The 25,366-nt window shown below is 35.6% G+C and overlaps 1 protein-coding gene across 3 annotated transcripts in view; it reads left to right on the top strand.

Moving 5' to 3' along the window:
* Positions 1 to 25,366, top strand: part of CEP350 (centrosomal protein 350) — a 139,534-nt gene that overhangs the window by 75,196 nt on the left and 38,972 nt on the right. For all 3 annotated transcript variants that reach the window (XM_082834429.1, XM_082834430.1, XM_082834428.1), the window contains exons 27-29: positions 701 to 858; positions 8,804 to 9,003; positions 24,857 to 25,068. In XM_082834429.1, coding sequence (XP_082690555.1) covers positions 701 to 858; positions 8,804 to 9,003; positions 24,857 to 25,068 — 570 coding nt within the window. The remainder of the gene's footprint in view (positions 1 to 700; positions 859 to 8,803; positions 9,004 to 24,856; positions 25,069 to 25,366) is intronic.

Genomic DNA, 25,366 nt, shown 5'->3' with positions numbered 1-25,366 from the left:
TTTTGATTTATCTCATTACTGATGATGTTAACTCGAACACTTGATTAAGGTGGCATCTACCATACTTCACTGTATAGTTACTCTCTTTCTCTTTGTAATTAATAAGTGCATTGCATGAAGGTATTTTGAAGCTACATACATTGCTGTTCTTCGTCAAAGTTAAATTTATTCTTTTATTTATATCAGTATGAACTCACGGATTCGTGTTTTACTCAGCATTATAATCTGTTACTATCATCATTTGTTTTGATGCTCACTTTTTCTCAAATTGGGCCATTAGGAGCCTCTTCAAGCAGGTTTCTGTGTCCTTTTGACATGTACCCATCAGTCTTTGAGCACTTTCATGTTTTCTGGAACAAGATGTTTCAGGGTCATCTTTTACTTTCCCTGCCTCTGCCTTGGAATCAGCTGTTTCTCCAAGGAGGCTAGTTATTTAGAAATCAAGATCTGGTGCTAAGCATGCTCACTGCTATTCAGGTTTTGTTGCTCCTAAGCAACAAATCTAGGGACTATATAAGTACATGTATATACATTTTACTTGTGTGATATAATTTTGTCCTTTAAGTAATACCTTAATTTCAGCTATTTTACAAATACTGTTTTGAAGATAAATTAATTTTGAAATGACAGTGTTTAAATCAGTTTGAGATCTTAAATTCCAGTATAATTATAATACTTTACTACCCCCTATTGTTTGCAGGACTCTCATAGTGATGATGATACAAAGGATAATAAGGCAACCAGTCCTGCTCCAACTGACTTGGAGACCCGCAGTCCTTCCCCCATTTCAATCTCCAGCAGTGAAACTAGCAGCATTATGCAGAAACTGAAGAAAATGAGAAGCCGCATGGATGAAAAGTAATTCATTTAAAAAATATATCTCCTATTTACACTGAAAGTAGTAGCAACAAATAATATTTTTAATGTATTTCATTAGATTAGATTGATACAACATAAAATTTTATGGATTCAGTTGCATTTTAGCAGAGTTATTAAGTCATCCTAGGAGTCAGTTAACTGTAGACCTTATTTATAAAACAAATTTTCTTGATCTTAAATAGAGACAGGTTTCTTATTTTAAAAACCAAAGTAGTATTTGCACATATACCCATGACAGCGTTTTCTCCTTTCTTTTATTAAAAGTTATGAGTAAGTGTGAAATTTTTACCTTTTCTGAAATCTGAGGACATATCCACTGACTTGAGGGAGCAATTTAATGGTATATCTTGAGATCTCATCCTGTGACTCTGACAACTGTGAGGCTTACTCAAGTAGAAGAGTGAAATTTTAAACTTGTGAGTGGGTCTGAATTGCTCGATTAAAACCAGAAAGTCTGAAATTCTCCTGGGATGTTGAATGATTTGGCAGTCTACCATTCTTCTAAAACATTTCTAAGCGTTATTTTTTGAAGACTCTTTTAAAGAAAGCTACTCTTACTTAGATATAGCTCAATTATGTGTCAGCTTTGACCGTACCAAGTGACATTTACATGAGAGTTAACTCCTTTGCGTGTACATTTGATTAAATATGCTTATAAAGTAGCTGCTTGTGGACTATTTTCTACCTTTTTTAAGTATAGAAGAGAGGTCCATTAAAATTTTTGTTGACTGCTCTTTTATTTTAAGTTAGCAATTTGAACCACAGATTAAACTTAAGTTGTATCTTGATATCCTTTGGCAGTATACTGCCCATCACCAAATTTAATAATACTCTGTTTATATGTGACATCAACCTATGATTTAGTTATTTTCTGAACAGTCAAGCAGTTGTAAGTCAAACCTTACTTTCTATAGGTACAGTGTTGTACACTGGCACTTCATTGCTTAATTGAAATTGCACTTCAGTAACTTAAAATTGGCCTTTGATTAACTTAAAAATACCTAAATTGATTATGAAGATAAGTTTAAATAATAAATAGAAATTTTTAAAATAAAAAATATAAGGGGGTGAAAACTGAATAGTTACAAATGTGTAAGTGTACCTTTTGTATGATTTCCATGGGATAGACCAATTAAGACTATTCAAATAGGAATTCTTTTTTACTTCCTGATAAAAATTTCCAGTAGCCAGTGTGAGACATACTGGATTGCTCCAGGGATCTTTGAATTCAGAATAATCTATCTCATAAATTTTTATAACTGATTTGGCATTTTATATCTGCCTCTAAATGCCTTTGGATCGTAAATGTTGGAGGAAGGACAGCTTCAAGGGAAATTTCTTCATCGATTCCTTGCTTGTCTATACCAGTAAAATCTTCATTGCTGGTCTCTATGAATAATATTCCAATAATTTTAATCACATCCATGGAAGGAACTGCTAATCCTATTCTGTTTGTGAGATTAGTCAGTTTATATGGTGTTTATTTGAGATTTGGTTAAAACTTTAAAAACCCTAAATAACAAGTTAAAGGTTGAATTTATTGACTTTGTTCTAAGTTTTGTTATTTATTTTCTCAGAGCCCAAAATACTAAAGACCTAGAATTTTTTTTATCATTGCTCTACCTTCCTTTGTCAACTACTGCAGTAAACTTTTGAGAAAAGGCCTTGAAGCATTCAGTGACTTATTGATTTGTTGTTTGAAGCAATGCAGTTGTGTTTGTGGTAGGGCTGGGGTAAGGACAGTAGTTGCAGAGAAATTAGTTTTAATGTTTGGAAGATGATGCTGAAATTTGAGGATGAAGTGGAGTATTTTCCAAAATTAGCAGTGCATTAAAAACGGAGATCACTGTTAATTTTTTTTGATCTCCAGAACAAAGCGCAGTTGGTCCTTGAGCAGCGTGGGGGTTGTGTTAGCAATGCTGCCCTTCCGCATAGATGAAAATCTGCCTAAAACTTGCGTAGTCGGCCCTCCATAATCGTGGTTCCTCTATGTATGTGGTTCTTCTGTATCTGTAGTTGTATATCTGCGGATTCGGCCAACCACAGATCATGCAGTACTGCAGTATTTGCTACTGAAAAATATTCACATGTAAGTGGACCTATGCATTTCAAACCCACTCACTGTTCAGGGATCCACTGTAATGTGAAAACTAATTTTTGAATACCATTCAGGTTACCAAAGCTTCAGAGTTACTTCTCTTTCAACAATGTTGGAATGTCAGCTCAATAGAGTGAGTTAATTTTGTAGTCATTTGCTACAGTAGATAACTAATAAAATTATTTGAGCCTTTGCTACTAGGCACTATTATTTGTTTTGTAGATTAGAAAAGGCCATCTTCTAAGAGATTACTATTTTACTAATATAAAACACTTGTCAGAAAATAGTCACCCTTCTCAATAAGTTTAGCTAACTTTGGGAGGAACTTTTTCATATATATTACTGTTTATTGTTAACTCTCTGAACTTTGATTCTATGATAAATATTTTTCTGAAGTGGTCAAACTATTCTTGGCTCCAGTGAAAGATTTCCTTCTTTAATGTTTCACTGAGACAACAATGCCTTTGTTAAAGTTTGTATTTCTAATCTATGGCTTTTCTTTTTTTTTAAATAAATAAATAAATAAATTTATTTATTTATTTTTGGCTGAGTTGGGTCTTTGTTGCTGTGCGCGGGCTTTCTCTAGTTGCGACCAGCGGGGGCTACTCTTCGTTGCAGTGCACGGACTTCTTGTTGCAGAGGCTTCTCTTGTTGCGGCGGACAGGCTCTAGGTGTGTGGGCTTCAGTAGTTGTGTCTCGCGGGCTCTAGAGCGCAGGCTCAGAAGTTGTGGCACACGGGCTTAGTTGCTCCGTGGCTTGTGGGATCTTCCCGGACCAGTGCTTGAACCCGTGTCCCCTGCATTGGCAAGCAGATTCTTAACCACTGCACCACCAGGGAAGCCCCTCTATGGCTTTTCTTGACCTGTGTACTGAGTTGACATTTTAGAAATAATTTCCATTTCTATAGTTAAGAGCAAAAGAAATTTAAACTATGAAAGAGGTTAGTAATAATGAAAATACGTTTGCAAAAGCCACAGACTGACTAGCCCTCAGTTTTTTGATAATTATTGGTAAATGAAATCTGAGTTTTGTTTACTACTGTGAGGGGCATTATTTACAGTATAAAGCTGTGAAACAGATATTCAGGGGAAAAAAACATACAGTTGACTCTTCCTGTTAATTTGCCAATTCTGTTTTAGGAAAATTATTTACTGAGCAAATGAAACACTGAAGGAATGGTGTTTATCTTCTTTAAGTGTTAAAATAGGATACAGTGCGTTTTTTTCTTTCATTTGTTAATAGCAGCTTGTTCTTCTGTATTATTTATTAATTATATACTTATTCCCTCAGCAATTATTTTTTGGGAAATGTGTGAATATAGTAGGTTCTGAGGGATAAGAAGATGAATCAAACATAAACCCTGCCCTTGAAAAGCTTATAGTATAGGTGGAAAAAAGAAGAAATATCAGGTTCCTTTAGTGAAGTATATAAAAATCTATTGCTAAGGAAGCTCAGAAGAGGAAGAAATTTTTACTGAAAAGAGTATATATATCAAGGAAATTTTCTTGATGAGTGTTCAGAGTTAAATACTTTGCATTTGCAAGTGAAGGCTTTTGCTATTCCATTAAAGAAGACATTTTTATTAAAATTTTAAACAATGTATTTTTTAAGGCAATGTATCATTGCCTTAAATTAGAAATATAGTTTTCTTAGAGAAGGTTCTAGACTAAGTGTAGTGGATGAATAAATCCTGATAGTCTGATAGTGTGCTTTTTTTTTTTTCTTCCTAGATTAGGGATGATGTACCTGTATTATTTAATTTATTTAAGTATATGCAGATTATTAAACAATTTAATAGATTTTGCTGTAGGAAAAATAGACTGTATTTTCTTTTAGGTCAGTACTATCCATATGCTCATTTATCTTCCTTTTTGAATATCATTTAAAATGCTTAAGTACTTAAAAGAATTGATCCATTTTATAATTAAAAGCACTAGTTTTCATTTTTACTTGTGACAGTATAGAGTTAAAGAATTGTTTAGATCCAGAAAGAATTTTAAAATAATTTAAGATATTAAGTTTTTATTTTGTTTAACATCTTTCATAATCAAATGATTTTAGAACTGGAAGTTCTATTTAAAATTTAGATCATAATTTTGCTTAAAAAGTGTGAGGAAGTACTTAAATGAAGAAGGAATCATAAAATGTTGGAACTAGTCAGTCCTTAGGGAGGTCATCTAGTATAGTCCCTTGGTTCTACAGGAAGAAATTGAGGCCTGCAGAGATTAAGTGCCTTGTCCCAGGTCAGGTAGCATAATGGCAGAGCTAGAAGAACTAGAACCCTACTCTCTGGACTTCAGCCAGCTAAAGTGAAAACTGAGTTAGCACATCTGCTTCCAACCTTGTAGTTTTTTTAAATAACTGCATTGATGACTTAAAGGTATCTCAGTAGAAATTGACCCTTCAAAATAGTATTTGTTGAAACTGGCAAGGTGCTCAGTGCCTGATTACTACGGTTGAATAGCTGCATAGCTAAAGTTTAGAGTGTAAAATTTTGACTTTAAAAGTGTATTACTTACTTTTGAATTTCTAAAGCTTAAACATTATAGGAACATAATTATTTCCATACTAGATTAAATCTATCATATGTCTCATCCTAGTCCAGTGTTCTGTAACTGTCAGAGGCCTTGTTGGGGAATGCCTTGATAATAGCCATAAAGTGTATTAGTAACATTTTCTATTAATAGTCATTTATGTTTCCATCATTCACAAATTTTGTTTATTTCTTACTTGTGCAGCATCTTGAAGGATTGTTAACTCTAGTGTGAAGTGCTACTGCTTCTTTTATCTCAATTTTATACAACTTTTAAGAGACACTTGAATTCTAGAATGTATGTATATTAAATAAGGAACGTGTGTTTCTGGGATGAAGTTCCAACTTGAAGTTAAACTTTTCTTACACTATCTCTTAAACGATTTTCTTTTTTTTTTTTTTTTAGCCATTTCTTTTGTTGTTCATTTCTAACCTAGAGCTTTTGAATATGCTTAATCTTTGTAAATGGAAAGTAAATAATTAGTATTTGTTCTAATAGAGAAAATTATTATCCTCTATATTGGGTTGGACAAAAAAATTTAATATGTATTTTTTTTACAGTTTATTTCACATCTTCCAATGTTCTACTTTTTGTACTAGGTCATGCATGCATTTAGCAGTTATATACTTGAGAGGGTGGGTGATATTTGAATGTTATGAATAGATTTTTTTGGACCTTTTCCAAGTACATTTGTTTTTGCATAATTGGCATCAAAATAAGTTTATTATACATTCATAAAGAATGGCAAGGAAGATTGAAGTGTCTTATTGAAACTTGGCAAAATTGCACAAAAACTTCAGTGCAGAAAATCAAGGCAATCCAGATATGATAGAGAGAGAGAGGGAGGGAGGGAGAGAGGGAAAGAAAGAGATAGAGCGAGTATGTAACTGAACAGAGGGAAGGTGAAATATTAAGTTGTATGTGGAGAAACAGATGCTGAAATCATCTGTTATCTAAAGATATACATGTAGTCAAGATTCTACATACTTTTTTAAAATTCAAATGAATGACTGGATTCATACCTAGATTTTCTCACTTCTTTGACTTACTGGTATTATTCCTTGCCCTTCCAAGGCAATAAATGTTGCCTTGATCTACAGGTTATTGTTGTGTGCATGTGAACAGGAGCATGCTCTGTCAAAGAGAATTAACCTTTCCAAACCTTTTATTAGACTTATTTATCCTTTCATATATACAATGGTCTATTTACTATTAAAAAAAGAGAGAAACAATTGGTTTTTTCCTACTTTTATAAGTTTAACATATGGAATTTCTTCTTACTTTTAACCTTATTGATTGAATTGTCCACAGCATGATTTTTTTTTTTTTTTTTTTTACTACTGGTAGTGTTTATTGGAACTAGCTTAGTTTATTCTTAATTATGCATCCTGGTTTTTTATAGAATGGGTATTGTATTTCAGTATTATTATTTAAGTGGGCCTTTGTTAAATATAAAGCAAGATACCTCCAGTAGGTCCTGTTGACAGTAAGTTTTATGTTGTAGATGTGAACAAGGTATTTTTACTATAAATTGACTTTTTAAACTATATAACTATATTCAAGCTTAGATTATAATGGTAAGGTTAAATAAGGCAAATGTACTGCTTTTTAAATTTAAATTCAAGCTTAAAATACATGACAAGGTACAGATATAAAAACTACTCTTTGAGAATTACATATGTATATACAATTGCTGATATGCTAGGTTCATGCCCATAATTGTTGTACTCTGTGTTAAAGCTTATGAGAAAACTTACTTAGCTTCACACTCTACTTCTCATTACTTTACTCACAAACAAATAAATTTACCTGAAAGTATACGTGATGGTTAAGCAGGAGCTGAGAAGAAAGGCACGTATATTCAGAAATCTTTGGTAAGATCTATAAAAGTATATGTTTCATATGTCACACAAAGTATGACACTTGCTTTAACTGAGTAGCTTATAATGTTATTGAGGAAGCATATTAAAAAGTTCTGCACTCAGCTCTTATGCTTTCCCTTTTTCATTCTTTCTGCCTCTTGATCTCTTGGTTTTAAAATCTTCCTCCTTATTTTGTAGACACTGCTCTCCTGTTCACTACTTCTTCTCTGTCTTTACGTCTCATCACTGGGCCTCTCTCAGTGTCTGTTTTCCCAACCTTCATCCCAAATTCCAGCTGTATATCTACAACCAGTTGGTCAGGTAACTTTGCACCTTTTTCAGTGCACTCTTTGATAGAGCATGCTCTTTTTGTTTGTTTTTATTGCTTTTTTTTCTTTCTTTTTTTTCTAACAGCCTAGGGGCCTCTTGTCAAATGTCCCATAGATTTTACCTTCTTGTTCCACATTAATTTGACATGCTGATTGTTTAAGAAGTGGAGTGATAGTTCTTGTGCTTTTTATTAAGTGTTTGTTGGATATGTGAATGTATTTTTGTTGATTAGCTACCACTACAGATCTAACACTTACAGTATGAGCAGCCCACCTTTCATTTAGCTGTGGCGTCTACATTTGAGGAGAGCAAATAGTAGCTTTTTAACTACTCAAATAACTTCCTAAATCAGTTATGTCCCCTAACCCTTTGGAGCTAAGATATACTAGGCTGTTTAATTCCAGAGATTGGGTTAAATTGAGAAGTTTGAGGCATTTGGTGCATCCTTTTACTCAAGTAAATAAATAGTCATGTTTTATACATAAGGCATCTGACTGTGGTTCTCAGTGTTCTCTCCATGAAAAACAGGTAGACTGTCACCTGACATTGCATTTCCCAGGTAGTGAAAACCAAACTTACTATACCTGAAGCAAAACCAGACTGAATTTGAATATAAAAATCAAAAAGGGACATGAACAGGTTTTTTGTTTGCTTGCTTGTTTGGGATTTTGGGGGTTGTTTTTTTTGTTGTTGTTTTGGTCTTCGTTGTTTTGAGTTTGTGTGTTTTCTGGTCTTAGCCTTCAGAATAAATTCCTTGTATCTTCTGTTATGAAAAAGAATCACCTATGAAGAATGAATACATTAAGTACTATCAGTCATGGTTAGCCAAATATTCTGAAGATTTTTTTTCCTGAAATTACCCCACAGTTTTTCCTTTGCTAAATTTCCAAATAATTAATTACAAGTAAAATAAATAAATTCTCTTACTTGCTGAATACTATCACTTACCAAAGCTTGTATTATCTCAAACTTTTTTCAGAGGAATACTATGAATGTCCTGTTTTATACAACTTTTTGATAACGTAATGAGTAATAAAGCTCTCAAAGTGATTTCTGCCTATAGATTTGTTCTCTCACTGTTTTTCATGGTGTAACCATAGGTTTCTGACAAAGCGAGAGCAAAAACTAATGCAAAGGCGCCAACACGCGGAGGAGCTACTAGAGTGGAAGAGACGTTTAGATGCAGAGGAAGCAGAAATTCGTCAAATGGAAAAACAAGCTTTGGCTGCCTGGGACAAAGAATTGATAAAACCTAAAACTCCTAAGAAAGAACTGGAGGACCAGAGAGCAGAACAGAAAGGTAATAAAGACTAACTATTCAGACTACATACTAAAAGTCTAATGTAACTGAAAGATTTACTTAATTATTTTAAAAAATGGTGAATGATTAAGGGTGAAGAAGGTGATACAACTATGAATGCTACAGATATTGAAAAGATAAGAGAATACTGTGAATACCTTTATGCTAATATACTTGAAAACTTAGAAGAAATGGGTAAATTCTATGAAATGGAAATGGGTTGTTCTAGGACCACGTGGGGTTTAACACCTACTAAAAATTGATAATGTGGTGAATTACTTAAACAGATTAAAGGAGAAAAATTACATGATATCTCAGTGGATTCAGAAAAATCACTTGATAAAATCCAAAAAGCCTTTGGAATAAAACAAATAAATCTCACATCAAATTAGCAATAGAAGGGGACTTTCTTTACCCAGTGTAGGATATCTATTAATGAAAACAAAAAACCAAACCTGCAGCAGACTTCATACTTAATAATAAAACATAGAAAGTTTTCCCTTTGAATTTGGAAATTAGACAAAAAGATGCTTATTTTCACTTACGGAGTGAAAGGAAGAAGCAAAACTCATTATCTTATTGAGAAGAGCAGATGAGAAGGCTATGCACATAGAAAATCCAGCATTTACATGTCAGTTATTAGAATTAGTGAGTTTAGCAAGGTTGTGGATATAAAATCCATAAACAAAACTCAATTGCATGTCTGTAGATAAGCAGAAATTGGTTAGAAAAATCTAATTATTAAAAGATGCCATTTATAAATTTAACAATAAGTATTGAAGATCTTTACGGAGAAAAATTTATAATTTTATTAGGAGACCAAATTTTTTATTAGGAGACTAATTTTATTAGAGAAGACCAAAATAAATAGAACTTTACCATATTCACAGATAGCTTCAGTGTCATAAAGATGTTAATTCTCTCTGAACTTATTGGTAGGTTCAAGACAATTTAAATCAGAAACCTGGCAAGATTCCTTTGTAGGGTTTGACAGGCTCATTTTAAAATTTATATGAGGGCTTCCCTGGTGGTACAGTGGTTAAGAATCCGCCTGCCAGTGTAAGGAACACGGGTTCGAGCCCTGGTCCAGGAAGATCCCACATGCCTGCAGCAGCTAAGCCCGTGAGCCACAACTCCTGAAGCCCACGCACCGCAACCAAGAGTAGCACCCACTCACTGCAACTAGAGAAAGCCCGTGCGCAGAAACAAAGACTCAATGCAGCCAAAAATAAATAAATAAGTAAATTTATTAAAATAAATAAAAATAAAATAAAATTTATATGAAAGAGCAAAGGACCAAAAAGCAGAGACATTCCTAAAGAAGAACCACAAAATGCAGGAACTTACCAGTTTCAACACCTCTAAGAGTATAATAATTAAGACAATATGATATTTGTTATCAGAGACAAATAGATTATGAAACAAATAGCTCAAAAAAGATCTGTGCATATATGGAAAGTTGACTTCTGACACAGGTAACTTAGGAGACTAGTGAATAAAGGAGGGACTCTCCAATAAATTTTGTGCGAGGTAAAAATAAAGTTGGGTCCCTACATGACAGTATAAAAAGATCGATCTCAAGGAGGGAGAAAGGTGTAAGTGTGAAATTTAAACTATAAAACTTTTAGAGACAATATAAGAGAATATCTTTATGACATCAGGGGGAGGGAAAGATTTCTTTAACGTTATGCAAGACAAAAATCATAAAGGGAAAGATTGATAAATTTCACTTTAATAAATTAAGAATTTCTGTTCATTAATACATACAAAGAAAGTAAAACAAAATAAGATATTTGCAATACCTATGAGTGACAAAGGAATAGTATAAGAATATGTAAGCAACTGCTATGAATCAATAATAAAATGACAACCACATTAAAAAAAACAGGCAAAAGAGCAAATGGTTCACAAATAAGAAACTCCAGTCAGTAAACATATGAAAAGGTGTTCAACTTCATTAGTAATCAGAGCATAAAAACCATAAAGACATACCATTGCATGCCTGTGTTCACTTCCTAGGGCTGCCATAACAAATTACCACAAATTTGGTGGCTTAAAACTTTTTTTTATTCTCTCGCTTCTGGAGGCCAGAAGTACAAAATCAAGGCTTTGGCAGGACTGTGTGCTCCCTCTGAAGGGTCAAGAAGACAGTTCTTTCCTTCCTTCTTCCAGCTTCTGGTGCTATGCTGTAGGCATTCCTCGTGTCTGCTTAACTAAGTCTCACACAGTCTTCTCTTACATGTCTGTCCTTCTCTTTTGTCTCACAAGGAAACCTGTCATTGAATTTAGGGCCTACCCAGATAATCCAGGATGATCTCATCATGAGATCCTTAACTTAATTACATCCGCAGACCTTTTTTCCAAATAAGATTATATTCACAGGTTTTGGGGGTTGAGACATGGACACATCTTTTGGGGAGCCATCATTCACCCCATTTAAAAAAATCCATCAAACCTGTTGGTATGTAGGTGGAACAAAGAACTGCTGGTATGAGTGTTAATTGTTAAACGTAGTTTGAAAAACAGGTTGAAAGGCGAGGCATTAAAAATAATCAATAAAATGATAAAAATAATAAAGCCAGGTACACATGTCCTACAGTTCAGCAATTCCATTGCCAAGTATAAATCCTAGAGCAATGGTTCTTAAAGTATGGTCCATGGTCTCTGAGATCCTTTCAGAAGGTCTGAATAATACTGACATACTGTTTGCCTTTTTCACTGTGTCAGCATTACAGTGGTAGTATAAAAATAATGGTGGGTAAAATTGCTGATGCCTTAATATGAATCAAGGCAGTGGCACCAAATCATATAATAGTCATTGAATTCTTCACCACCCTATACTCACCATAAAAACATGCCATTCTTACATTTTATGTAATTTTAATTTAAATATTTAGATAATTTAAATATTAATTTATTGAATCTCAATTTTGGGTACATATCTTTTTAATATTCTATGTGACGAATAGGAAATATTCATAAAGCACTTGTGTTTGCCAAAGCATGATGGTTATCCTGAAGAAAAGCACTTACTACAGTTGTTTGGTTTGCAAGCTGAACTAGCAATTTTTTCATGTAGTACCATTTTTACTTAAATGACTAACAAAATATGGTTATTCAGACTTGAGTATTTGCAAACAATGTTTCAGAAACACATGAAGCAACTCTGACTCTTTAAGAAAAACAACTGATAGTGTTTATTGTCGGTAATAAAATGTAAACTTTCAAGTGAAGATTTAAGGCTTTTAGAAATGCTGTTTCCCCTACTGTGAGCTTGACAGCTTTCCAATACTTTAAAGACTTTCCTGGTATGAGTAATGATATCAAAGTCATCTTTTCATATTGTGTGTGATAAAATGTGCCAATATTTGAAAAGATCTTCCTAACTCAGTGAATCAATATTTTCCAAATGACCCGTGGTGATTAGAAAATCAAGTATGGATAAAAGATCCATTTAAAGTGCAAGATAGGGGTGGAGGGAGACACAAGAGGGAGGAGATATGGGGAGATATAGATATATATAGATATATATATCTCTCTCTGATCACTTTGTTATAAAGCAGAAACTAACACACCATTGTAAAGCAATTATACTCCAATAAAGATGTTAAAAAAATAAATAAATTGCAAGACAGGCCAATGGATTTTAATGGAACAGATTATGAAAAGTTCACAGATATGGTTTCAGATTCCACATTACAGCTTAACATTTAAGAAACTACCAATTGTCCACTTTTGGTGTGGCATTAAAAAAGGATATCCACAATTACCTGTAAATACTGTTAAAATACTCTTCCCTTTTCTAATTATGTATCATTTGTGTGAGGCCAGATTTTCTGCATATACTTCAGCCAAATCAACATATAGCCACAGATTGCATACAGAAACAGATATGAGAATCTGTCTTCTGTTAAGCTAGCCATTAAAGTTTTTAATTTAATGTAAAATAGTTTCTCTCCTTTCAACTAAACTTTTTTTAAAAATGTAGCTATTTTGAATTTTAGAAAATGTCATTTGTAACATAGGTTTTTTACTGTTATTTTTAAATAAATTAATAAATATTTTTATTCCATTTTAATTTCTATTGTAAATATTGATAGATATAACTGTATCTATAACCATATAAACTAAAGCTTTTGGGGGTCTTCAGTACTTTTTCAGAGTGTAAAGTGTTCACTGAGGCCAAAATGTTTGAGGACTGCTGTCTTACAGCAATGTTTTTCGAGTTGTGGGTTGTCCCATTTGCGATGTATGAAATCCATTTAGTGGATTGAAATCCATTTAGTCTGCATTGTTTAAAGTTGAAATAAAATAGAAAATATCATTATGTCACACATAGGTTAAATATATTATGATTAAGGTAAAAAATCTGAAAGCCACTGCTGTAAAGAACTTTTTTTTTTTTTTTCTCGGTACGCGGGCCTCTCACTGTTGTGGCCTCTCCTGTTGCGGAGCACAGGCTCCGGAAGCGCAGGCTCAGCGGCCATGGCTCACGGGCCCAGCCGCTCCGCGGCATGTGGGATCCTCCCAGACTGGGGCACGAACCCATGTCCCCTGCATCAGCAGGCAGACTCCCAACCACTGCGCCACCAGGGATGCCCTGCTGTAGAGAACTTTTACATAGATAGATAATAGATTGATATAAATATATCTATCTGTACTTATATATATATATAAGTATATATATAGAGAGAGATATACATATAGATATGTATACATATTTATACTAGGAGATATATATGACATTGTTCGTAGCAGCAGTATTTGAAATAGCAGGGAAAAAAGGAAACCACCCACATCAGTAGGAGAATGGATAAATAAATTGTGGTATATTTACATATTATGTCATGCTCAGTAAAGAAGAAAAAATTACAGCTAAACAAATCAACATACAAGAATCTTAAATCACAGAGGACTGCAAGCAGTTTGATTTCTTTTATAGAAAATTCAAAGCAAACAAAACTAAGTGATATATTATTTAGCTATACATACCAAGTGGTACATAAAGAAAACCAATGATGCAATAAATATAGTTCATCTGTAGTGTTCCTTTTTTCTTCAGTTTATTCAGCAGAGGCTGACTTCTGTGTCAACTTCCACATCCTCATTCTGTAGCGTCAAATTCTGCTGCAGACTACTCCTTCTTGAAAGGAAATTTAACAGGACGGAGAAAAGAGATTCAGTGTCTCAGGTTTCATCATGGGCTGTAACAGAAGTAGAAAACATTTCTGACTATGCCTGGAAGGCAAATTAAGACTAGTTGTTGTTGTTCAAGCCTCCATTTGTCAGGAACTGTTGGCCTGTGTAATCATAGAAAGTGTTACTGGGTAAATGTGATAAAACGAAGGCAATTTTAATCTCATCAGATATAGTTTAGGAATAGTGTATTTAATGAGCTAAAATGACATAAATAAAAGAAAAATTAAGAAAAAGAAGAAAATACATTATAATGAAATGACAGTGTACCCCTCAGGGCACATTGTTGCAATAGCTGAAGCTGACTAAGATCAAGCAGAAAAGTAACTTACTAAAGGCTGTGTATTTTATGGCTCATAGAATTTTTGAGATGACTGGAGAGCCAGCTCCACACCAAGCTTCTAGGAGCAGTGCTAAAACCACACCACAGAACTGGCCTGCTGAGAAAACTGCTCTAGCAGCTACTCAGCAGAGCCCTGAAGGAAACTGCTGTTTTGGTGTTCCCTCTTTGCCTGGCAAAGAATAAAGCCACCCTTTCTTTTTCCGCCAAAAAAAAAAAGAAAACTGCTATTTTGTATCATTTCCCCACTCATGCCACTTCTGCACCAGGGACTCAATTTTGCAACCACTGAGAAATCCACTGTCACTACCAAAAGCCACCTAAATAAGAGTCCACATGGAGCCGCCTTCTTCAGGATACTCAATTTTAAAATGAAGTCTTCTACAGGGACATCAGATTGGAGACACCAGATTTCAATGCCTAAGTTCCAATGCCCAGCAAGGAAGGCTGGAAATTTCATTTTCTGGGTTCTGTCTTGGGTGACAAGAACTCATGTGGCAGGAAATTTATCAAATATCAGTGAGGGATTAAAAATAAGCTTGGGCTCCAAGAAACATGACATGTCCATTGTTAAGGAGTTTATTTAAGCCATATACCTTTCTTTCATAAAGCATTATAAAATATTCAGGAAAGAACTCCGAGACTTTTTTCCAAAGCCTGATTTTTTTCAATGGCTACTAAACACTTGAAATTTGTCTAGTAGAACTAAGAAACTGAATTTATTTACTTTTAATATTTAAGTAGCAACATGAGGCTGATGGCTACCATATTGGACAACACCTGCAGATTATACATTTTAAAAAGTTTTGGTGTTTCTTCCATTTTCTTTTATGTCACATTATATAGGGTATATTTTAAAAGAAGTGCTGAAGATTGACTGCTATAGTCCATATTTTTTAAAAAGCATACAAATGTTGCTAGACTCCTACTGACATGTAACTCTGTCTTCAGCAGTCAGGGATACAGTGAAATATTACCTCACATCTCTTAGGATGGCTGTTATCAAAAAAGACAGAAGAAAAAAATGTTGATGAGGATTTGGAGAAATTGGAACCCTTGTGCAGTGCTGGTGGGAATGTAAAATAGTTGTAACTGCTATGGAAATAGTAAAGCAGTGCCTCAAAAAATTAAGAATAGAATTACTATATGATTTAGAATTTCCACTTCTGGGTATATACCAAAAAGAATTGAAAACAAGTTCTCAAAGAGATATTTGTACACCCATGTTTATAGCAGTATTATTCACAATAGCCTAAAGATGAAAACCCAAGTTTCTAGGAACAGATGAGTGGATAAACAAAACGTGGTATATACATACAGTAGAATATTATTTAGCCTTAAAAAGGAAGGAAATTCTGAAACATGTACTAACATGGATGAACTTTGAAGACATGTTAAGTGAAGTAAGCCAATCATAAAAGGGCAAATATTGTATGATTCCACTTATATGAGGTACCTGAGTACAAATTCATGGAGACAGAAAGTAGAATGGTTGATGCTGGGGTTAAGGAGAGAAGAGAATGGGGAGTTATTATTTAATGAGTACAGAGATTCAGTTTGGGAAGGTGAAAAAGTTCTGGAGATGGACGGAAGTGATGGTCACACAACCACAACAGTGTGAATGTACTTAATGCCACTGAACTGTATACTTAAAAGTGATCCAGGGACTTCCCTGGGGGCACAGTGGTTAAGAATCCACCTGCCAGTACAGGGGACATGAGTTCGACCCCTGGTCATGGAAGATCCCACATGCCGTGGGGCAGCTAAGCCCGTGTGCCACAACTACTGAGCCTGTGCTCTAGAGCCCGCGCACTGCGACTACTGAAGCCCGCGGGCACACTAGGGCCTGCGTGCCGCAACTACTGAACCCACATGCTGCAACTACGGAAGCCTGTGCATCTAGAGCCTGTGCTCTGCAACAAGAGAAACGACCACAATGAGAAGCCCATGTGCCGCAACTAGAGAAAGCCTGTGCACAGCAATGAAGATTCAACGCAGCCCCCCGCAAAAAAAAAAAAAAAAAAAAAAAAGGGATCCAGATGGTCAATTTTATGTGTATGTATTTTACCACAACTTTTTTTTTTTTTTTTTTTTTGGCTGTGTGGCTTGTGGGGATCTTAGTTCCCCAAACAGGTATTGAACCTGGGCCCACAGCAGTTAAAGCACCAAGTCCTAACCATTGGACCACCAGGGAAATCCCTTTTTTTTTTTTTAACCACAATTTTAAAAGAATAAATTTTTCAAAAGTCAGGAAGTATAGGAAGAGGTCTGGAAAGACACACACCAATCATACCTGACTGCCAGTGGTTTACTTTGAAGTGTGGAAATTGGACAGCTGAAAGTGGTTGGAGAGGATCATGTGAAATAATCACTTTACGTCCTTCTATACTGTTTGAAGTTTTGTTTTGTTGGGTTTTTTCAACTACATTCATGTACTACTTTTATAATTTCAAAAATAAGGTCAAGGGCCAAAAATGAAGATTTCCAAAATGAATTCTTCCGCAAAGACATCAGATTGGAGAAGCTTCTTCAGTGGTTCTCTCTCAGGAGGTGGTGGTACATTCATTTTCTTCTTTATACAACTTTTATACTGTCTGAACTTTTAAAATCAGTGTATGTTACTTACTGAATAAAAATAAAATATGTTAAGGGGTATAAAGCAGGAATGTAGAGGATTCTTCTCTTCCCTACTACCTAAAATCATTTTTTAAGCCGTTTAACATTTTACCTGCATTCTATCTTGGAGTAGATGAATATCCTTGAGGATTTTAAAAATTCCTTCCTTATTTATTCAACCATTTTGATTATACTACTCATTCACAATGTAAAAATGTATCATTTTTTTAATAGATCTTTATTGGAGTATAATTGCTTCACAATACTGTGTTAGTTTCTGTTGCACAACAAAGCAAATCAGCCATATGCATACACATGTCCCTTCCCTCTTGAGCCTCCCTACCCCCTTCCCTATCCCACCCCCTAGGTCATTACAAAGCACCAAGCTGATCTCCCTGTGCTATGCGGCTGCTTCCTACCAGCCAGCTCTTTTCCATTCGGTAGTGTATGTATGTCAATGCTACTTTCACTTTGGCCCAGTTTCACCCTCCCAACCCATGTCCTCAAGTCCATTTTCTACCTCTGCCTCTTTATTCCTGCCCTGCAGCTAGGTTCATTAGTTCCTTGTTTTGTTTTGTTTTTAGATTCCATATATATGCGTTAGCATACGGTATTTGTTTTTCTCTTTCTGACTTACTTCATTCTGTATGACAGACTCTAGGTCCATCCACCTGACTACAAATAACTCAATTTCATTTCTTTTTATGGCTGAGTAATATTCCATTGTATATATGTGCCACATCTTCTTTATCCATTCATCTGTCGATAGACCTTTAGGTTGGTTCCATGTCCTGGCTATTGTAAATAGTGCTGCAGTGAACATTGTGGTACATGTCTCTTTTTTAATTATGGTTTTCTCAGGGTGTATACCCAGTGTCAGGATTGCTGGGTTGTATGGTAGTTCTATTTTTAGTTTTTTAAGGAACCTCCATACTGTTTTCCATAGTGGTTGTATCAATTTACATTCCCACCAACAGTGCAGGAGGGTTCCCTTTTCACCACACCCTTTCCAACATTTATTGTTTCTAGATTTTTTGATGATGGCCATTCTAACTGGTGTGAGGTGATACCTCATTGTAGTTTTGATTTGCATTTCTCTAATAAGTAGTGATGTTGAGCATCTTTTCATGTGCCTCTTGCCATCTGTATGTCTTCCTTGGTGAAATGTCTATTTAGGTCTTCTGCCTTTTTTTTTTTAGAAATGAATGTTTCATTAATTTTCAGACTTTTTTAAATATAAATTTATTTATTTATTTATTCATTTTTAAGTGTGTTGGGTCTTCGTTTCTGCACGAGGGCTTTCTCTAGTTGTGGCAAGCGGGGGCCACTCTTCATCACAGTGCGTGGGCCTCTCACTATCGCGGCCTCTCTTGTTGCGGAGCACAGGCTCCAGATGCGCAGGCTCAGTAGTTGTGGCTCATGGGCGCAGTTGCTCCGCGGCATGTGGGATCTTCCCAGACCAGGGCTCGAACCCGTGTCCCCTGCATTGGCAGGCAGATTCTCAACCACTGCACCACCAGGGATGCCCCTTCTGCCCATTTTTTTTTTTTTTTTTTTGCCTTATGCGGGCCTCTCACTGTTGTGGCGTCTCCCGCTGCGGAGCACAGGCTCCGGACGCGCAGGCTCAGCACCCATGGCTCATGGGCTCACCCGCTCCGCAGCATGTGGGATCTTCCCGGACCGGGGCACGAACCCATGTCCCCTGCATCGGCAGGCGGACTCCCAACCACTGCGCCACCAGGGAAGCCCTTTCTGCCCATTTTTTAACTGGATTGTTTGTTTTTTTGATATTGAGCTCCATGAGCTGTTTGTGTATTTTGGAGATTAATCCTTTGTCTGTTGTTTCATTTGCAAAATTTTCTCCCATTCTGAGGGTTGTCTTTTTGTCTTGTTTATGGTTTCCTTTGCTGTGCAAAAGCTTTTAAGTTTAAGTGCCATTTGTTTATTTTTGTTTTTATTTCCGTTACTCTAGGAGGTGGGTCAAAAAAGATCTTGTTGTGGTTTATGTCAAAGAGTGTTTTTCCTATGTTTTTCTTTAAGAGTTTTATAGTGTCTGGTATTACATTTAAGTCTTTAATCCATTTGGAGTTTATTTTTGTGCATGGTGTTAGGTAGTGTTTTCATTTCATTCTTTTACCTGTAGCTGTCCAGTTCTCCCAGCACCACTTATTGAAGAGGCTGTCTTTTCTCCATTGTATGTTCTTGCCTCCTTTGTCGTAAATTAGGTGCCCATAAGTGCGTGGGTTTATCTCTGGGCATTCTATCCTGTACCATTGCTTATTTCTGTTTTTGTGCCAGTACCGTACTGTCTTGATTACTGTAGCTTTGTGGTATAGTTTGAAGTTGGGGAGCCTTATGCCTCCAACTCCATTTTTCTTTCTCAAGATTGCTTTGGCTATTCAGAGTCTTTTGTATTTCCATGCGAATTGTAAAATTTTTTTGTTCTAATTCTGTGAAGAATGCCATTGGTAGTTTGATAGAGATTGCACTGCATCTGTAGATTGCTTTGGGTAGTATAGTCATTTTCACATTATTGATTCTTCCAATACAAGAACATGGTATATTTCTCCATCTGTTTATGTCATCTTTGATTTCTTTCATCAGTGTTTTATAGTTTTCTGAGTACAGGTCTTTTGCCTCCTTAGGCAGGTTTATTCCTAGGTATTTTATTCTTTTTGTTGCAGTGGCAAATGGGAGTGTTTCCTTAATTTCTCTTTCTGATTTTCCGTTGTTGGTGATTAGAATGCCAGATATTTCCGTGCATTAATTTTGTGTCCTACAACCTTACCAAATTCATTTATTAGTTCTAGTAGTTTTCTGGTGGCATCTTTAGGATTTTCTACATATAGTATTATGTCATCGTCAAAGAGTGACAGTTTTACTTCTTCTTTTCCAATTTGTATTCCTTTTATTTCTTTTTCTTCTCTGATTGCTATGGGTAGGACTTCCAAAACTATGTTGAATAAGAGTGGCGAGCGTGGTCATCCTTGTCTTGTTCCTGATCTTAGTGGAAATGCTTTCAGTTTTTCACCATTGAGTATGATGTTTGCTGTGGGTTTGTCATATATGGCCTTTATTATGTTGAGGTAGGTTCCTTCTATGCCCATTTTCTGGTGAGTTTTTATCATAAATGAGTGTTGAATTTTGTCACAAGCTTTTTCTGCGTCTATTGAGATGATCATATGGTTTTTATTCCTTAATTTGGTAATGTGGTGTATCACATTGATTGATTTGTGTATATTGAAGAATCCTTGCATCCCTGGGATAAATCCCACTTGATCATGGTGTATGATCCTTTTAATGTGCTGTTGGATTCTGTTTGCTAGTATTTTGTTCAGGATTTTTGCATCTATGTTCATCAGTGATATTGAATTTTCTTGTGATATCTTTTTCTGGTTTTGGTATCAGGGTGGTTGTGGCTTCGTAGAATGAATTTGGGAGTGTTTCTCCCTCTGCAATTTTTTGGAAGAGTTTGAGAAGGATCAGTGTTAGCTGTTCTCCAAATGTTTGATAGAATTCGCCTGTGAAGCCATCTGGTCCTGGACTTTTGTTTGCTGGAAGACTTTTAATTATGGTTTCAATTTCATTACTTGTGATAGGTCTGTTTATATTTTCCAGTTCTTCCTGGTTCAGTCTAGGAAAATTGTACCTTTCCAAGAATTTGTCCATTTCTTCATGGTTCTCCATTTCATTGGCATATTATTGTCTGGAGTAGTCTCTTATAATCCTTTGTATTTCTGCAGTGTCAGTTGTGATTTCTCCTTTTTCATTTCTAATTTTATTGATTTACATCCTCTCCCTTTTTTTCTTGATGAGGCTGGCTAAGGGTTTATCAATTTTGTTTATCTTCTTAAAGAACCAACTTTTAGTTTTATTGATCTTTGCTCTTGTTTTCTTCGTTTGTGTTTCATTTATTTCTGCTCTGATCTTTATGAATCTCTTTCTTTCTACTGACTTTGGGTTTTCTTTGTTTTTCTTTCTCTAGTTGTTTTAAGTGTAGGGTTAGATTGTTTATTTGAGATATTTGTTTCTTGAGGTGAGATTGTATTGCTATAAACTTCCCTCTTAGAACTGCTTTTGCTGTGTCCCATAGGTTTTGGGTCGTCATGTTTTCATTGTCATTTGTTTCTATGTATTTTTTAATTTCTTCTTTGATTTCTTCAGTGATCTCTTGGTTATTTAGTAGCACACTATTTAGCCTCCATGTATTTGTGTTTTTTACAGTATTTTTCCTGTAATTGATTTCCAACCTCATAGCATTGCGGTCAGAAAAGATGCTTGATACGATTTCAGTTTTCTTAAATTTTCCGAGGCTTGATTTGTGACCCAAGATGTGATCTATCCTGGAGAATGTTCCGTGTGCACTTGAGAAGAAAGTGTATTCTGCCACTTTGGGGTGGAATGTTCTATAAATATCAGTTAGATCTATCTGGTCTGTTGTGTCATTTAAAGTGTGTGTTTCCTTATCTATTTTCTATTTGGATGATCTGTCCATTGGTGTAAGCAGGGTGTTAAAGTCCCCTACTATTATTGTGTTACTGTCAATTTCTCCTTTCATGGTTGTTAGCATTTGCCTTATTTATTGAGCTGCTCCTATGTTGGGTGCATAAACATTTATAATTATTATATCTTCTTCTTGGATTGATCCTTTGATCATGAAGTAGTGTCTCTCCTTATCTCTTGTAGCAGTCTTTATTTTAAAGTCTACTTTATCTCATACAAGTATTGCTACTCCAGCTTTCTTTTGATTTCCATTTGCATGGAATATCTTTTTCCATCCCTCCACTTTCAGTCTGTATGTGTCCCTAGGTCTGAAGTGGGTCTTTTGTAGACAGCATATATATGGCTCTTATTGTTTTGTATCCATTCAGCCAGTCTGTATCTTTTAGTTGGGGCATTTAATCCATTTACATTCCAGGTTATTATCGATATATATGTTCCTATTACCATTTTCTTCATTGTTTTGGGTTTGCTTTTGTGGGTCTTTTTCTTCTCTTGTGTTTCCCACTTAGAGAGGTTTCTTTAGCATTTGTTGTAAAGCTGGTTTGGTGGTGCTGAATTCTCTTAGCTTTTGCTTGTCTGAAAAGCTTTTGATTTCTCCATCGAATCTGAATGGGATCCTTGCTGGGTAGAGTAATTTTGGTTTTAGGTTTTTCTTTCATCACTTTAAGTATGTCCTGCCACTCCCTTCTGGCCTGCAGAGTTTCTGCTGAAAAATCAGCTGATAACCTTATGGGGATTCCTTTGTATGTTATTTTTTGTTTTTCCCTCACTGCTTTTAATATTTTTTCTTTGAATTTAATTTTTGTTAGTTTGATTAATATGTGTCTTGGTGTGTTTTTCCTAGGGTTTATCCTGAATGGTACTCTCTGTGCTTCCTGGACTTGAGTGACTATTTCCTTTCCCATGTTAGGGAAGTTTTCAACTATAATCTCTTCAAATATTTTCTTTTTCTCTTCTTCTTCTGGGAACCCTGTAATTCGAATGTTGATGCATTTAGTATTGTCCCAGATATCTCTGAGATTTTCTTCAATTCTTTTCATTCTTTTTTCTTTCTTCTGCTTCCTGGCAGTTTCCACCATTTTTTCTTCCAGCTCACTTATTCATTCTTCTGCCTCAGTTATTCTGTTATTGATTCCTTCTAGTGTATTTTTCATTTCAGTTATTGTGTTGTTCACCTCTGTTTGTTCTTTAGTTCTTCTAGATCTTTGTTAAACATTTCTTGTATTTTCTCAATCTGTGCCTCCATTCTGATTCTGGATCATCTTTACTGTTGTTACTCTGAATTCTTTTTTAGATAGATTGCCTATTTCCTCTTCATTTATTTGGTTTTGTAGGTTTTTACTTTGCTCCTTCATCTGTGACATATTTTCTTCCCATCTCCTTTTTTTTTTTTTTTTTTTTAATTTTAATGAGTGGGATTGTGTTCCTGTCTTAATGGTTGTTTGACCTGAGGCTTCCAACACTGGAGTTTGTAGGCTGTTGGGTAGAGCTGGGTCTTGGTGCTGAGATGAGGAGCTCTGTGAGACCTCACTCCGATGAATATTCCCTAGGGTCTGAGGTTCTCTGTTAGTTCAATGATTCAGACTCAAATCTCCCACCGCAAGAGCTTTGGCCCAACCCCGGGCTCATGAACCAAGATCCCACAAGCCGCCTGGGGCAGCAAAAAAAAAAAAAAAAGAACAGTAACAAAGTAAAACATAAAGTTAGACTAGGAAACTAACAGATATGTTAGGAAGAATATAAAAATAAAAATATAGACACCTGGAAGGTATATCAGTACCACAATAGTAAAAAAGAGGAGAGAAAAGAAAAAAGGGTGGAGTAGGGGGGAGGAAGGCCTTGGTTGTGGAGGGCGGGGCCTAAGCAAAGGCGAGGTTTGGGTGGTGGGCGGGGCCAATGCTCAGGACCCACAGGGCTGGAAAAGGCCCTGGGGGCTGTGGCGGTTGGGGCTTAGGCTCAAGGAACAGAAGGGACCCAGGTGTGCCCCCCACCCCTGGTCTCAGAGGGCAGGGTACCTCACTGGGAGCGCAGCAGGCTTCCTGGGCTCAAGTACGTGGGGCACACACCGTCCTGTCCTCTCCAATCTGGGAGGGTGCCTCCCCGCTGACTTTCCTGATCTCCCTGCGTTCCCTCCTATGCCCCCAAGGACCTACGTGGCCTGGAGGGGGACTTTGGAGGACAGGGGACAGGCCTGGGAGCTCAACAGGCTCCCTCTGCCCAAGTGGGCGGGGCAATTGCCCTCCAAAAAGACATCTTTTAAAATTTTTAACTGAAATGCTTTTAGATGTTAGGTCATCCTTGTTTATTGAAGTGAAACATTCTTTGGGATATAGGTATTTCTTTTGCTAAATAAACTTATTTTATGAATTTCAGGCCCGAAGTCTTCAGTGATATTTTTGGAATTGAGTATACCAAATGTTATCAGTATTGACCCAAAGTGTGATATAACCTAATCTTTGTGGGACAGTGTATCCATAGTGATAAAGAAGGAAAGCAGTGTACATTCTTAAGGTTAGACAAGTATAATGTCAAGAATTTTATGTTAAGTGTCAAAAGTATTTGTTTTTTTAGAGGAGAGGCCACAATGGACAGGAAATTCCAGAGGCAAGGCAGTGCTACAAATTCTGAAAGTGCTGAGTAAAATTCATAATATATCTCCATCAGTGCATGCAGTTCATTCATTTTTATTGCTGTGCAGCATTTCAGTTTATAAATATACCACAATTTACTTATTTTACTTAGTTTTTGACTATTATAACAATACTACTAGTAACCATGTACATGTTTCCTGCTGCATGTATACAAGATTTATCTAGGATTTATACCTAGAAGTGGAATTGCTAGATCAAAGAGTGTTTTCATCTTTGCCAAATACTCCCAAATTTCTTTCCAAAGTGGTTGGATTGATTCCATTTCTAAATGAATATATGAGTTGTAATTGCTGTGCATCTTTACATTCAGGTTGTCAGTCATTATCATTGCTGATTATATGTTACAGATATCTTCTCTCAGTTTGCATCAGCCAAAATTCTTAGACTAATGGATATTATAGTAAATGTGATTCACTAAGTGGTGGGATTAAAAATTATATCTAAATGCAACTAATGAAATTATGCTGAAAACAAATGTGAAGTTTAACAGATGAACATGTCCCTTGACCAAGATTGTGTACTTTTTCTTGTTTTCACCCTCTTCTAGAAATAGTGAGTGAAACAGAATCTCCAGTACCTTCCTACTCTCATCTACACAGTGAAAGCTCTATTCCAGAAGAATTGGGCAGCCCTGCTGTTGAATATATACCATCTGAATCTATAGTTCAGGAGCAGCCTGGAAGTCCAGATCACAGTATACTTACTGAAGAAATGGTTTTTTCACAAGAACTGGAATCTTCTACCTCGCCTAGTAAACATGTAAGTTAATATATATTTATATCTTAAAGCTTCTTTAGAAAAAAACCTGCCTGAAAGGTATATTATTAACAGTTATATTCTTGCTATTAAAGGACAGCATTGACTATCACCCATACCTGTAACATATACTGTATGACATTTGAGTAGAAATAAAGCTTTTCCTTGACTCCTAAAGATTTATAAATATATGAATTTTAGCTTTAGGGGCAGTTATAAAATTATATGCTGTGAAGTTTTTAATATTTAGGGGATAGGAACTTCTAAAGTTTTTAATAAAGATAATATGAGAGACAATACA

Source organism: Leucopleurus acutus (genome assembly GCF_964270905.1).
Source record: "Leucopleurus acutus genome assembly, chromosome: 2".
Classification (NCBI taxonomy): domain Eukaryota; kingdom Metazoa; phylum Chordata; class Mammalia; order Artiodactyla; family Delphinidae; genus Leucopleurus; species Leucopleurus acutus.
Note: the sequence above shows the minus strand (reverse complement) of the source record. Positions and strands in the feature narration are given on the sequence as shown.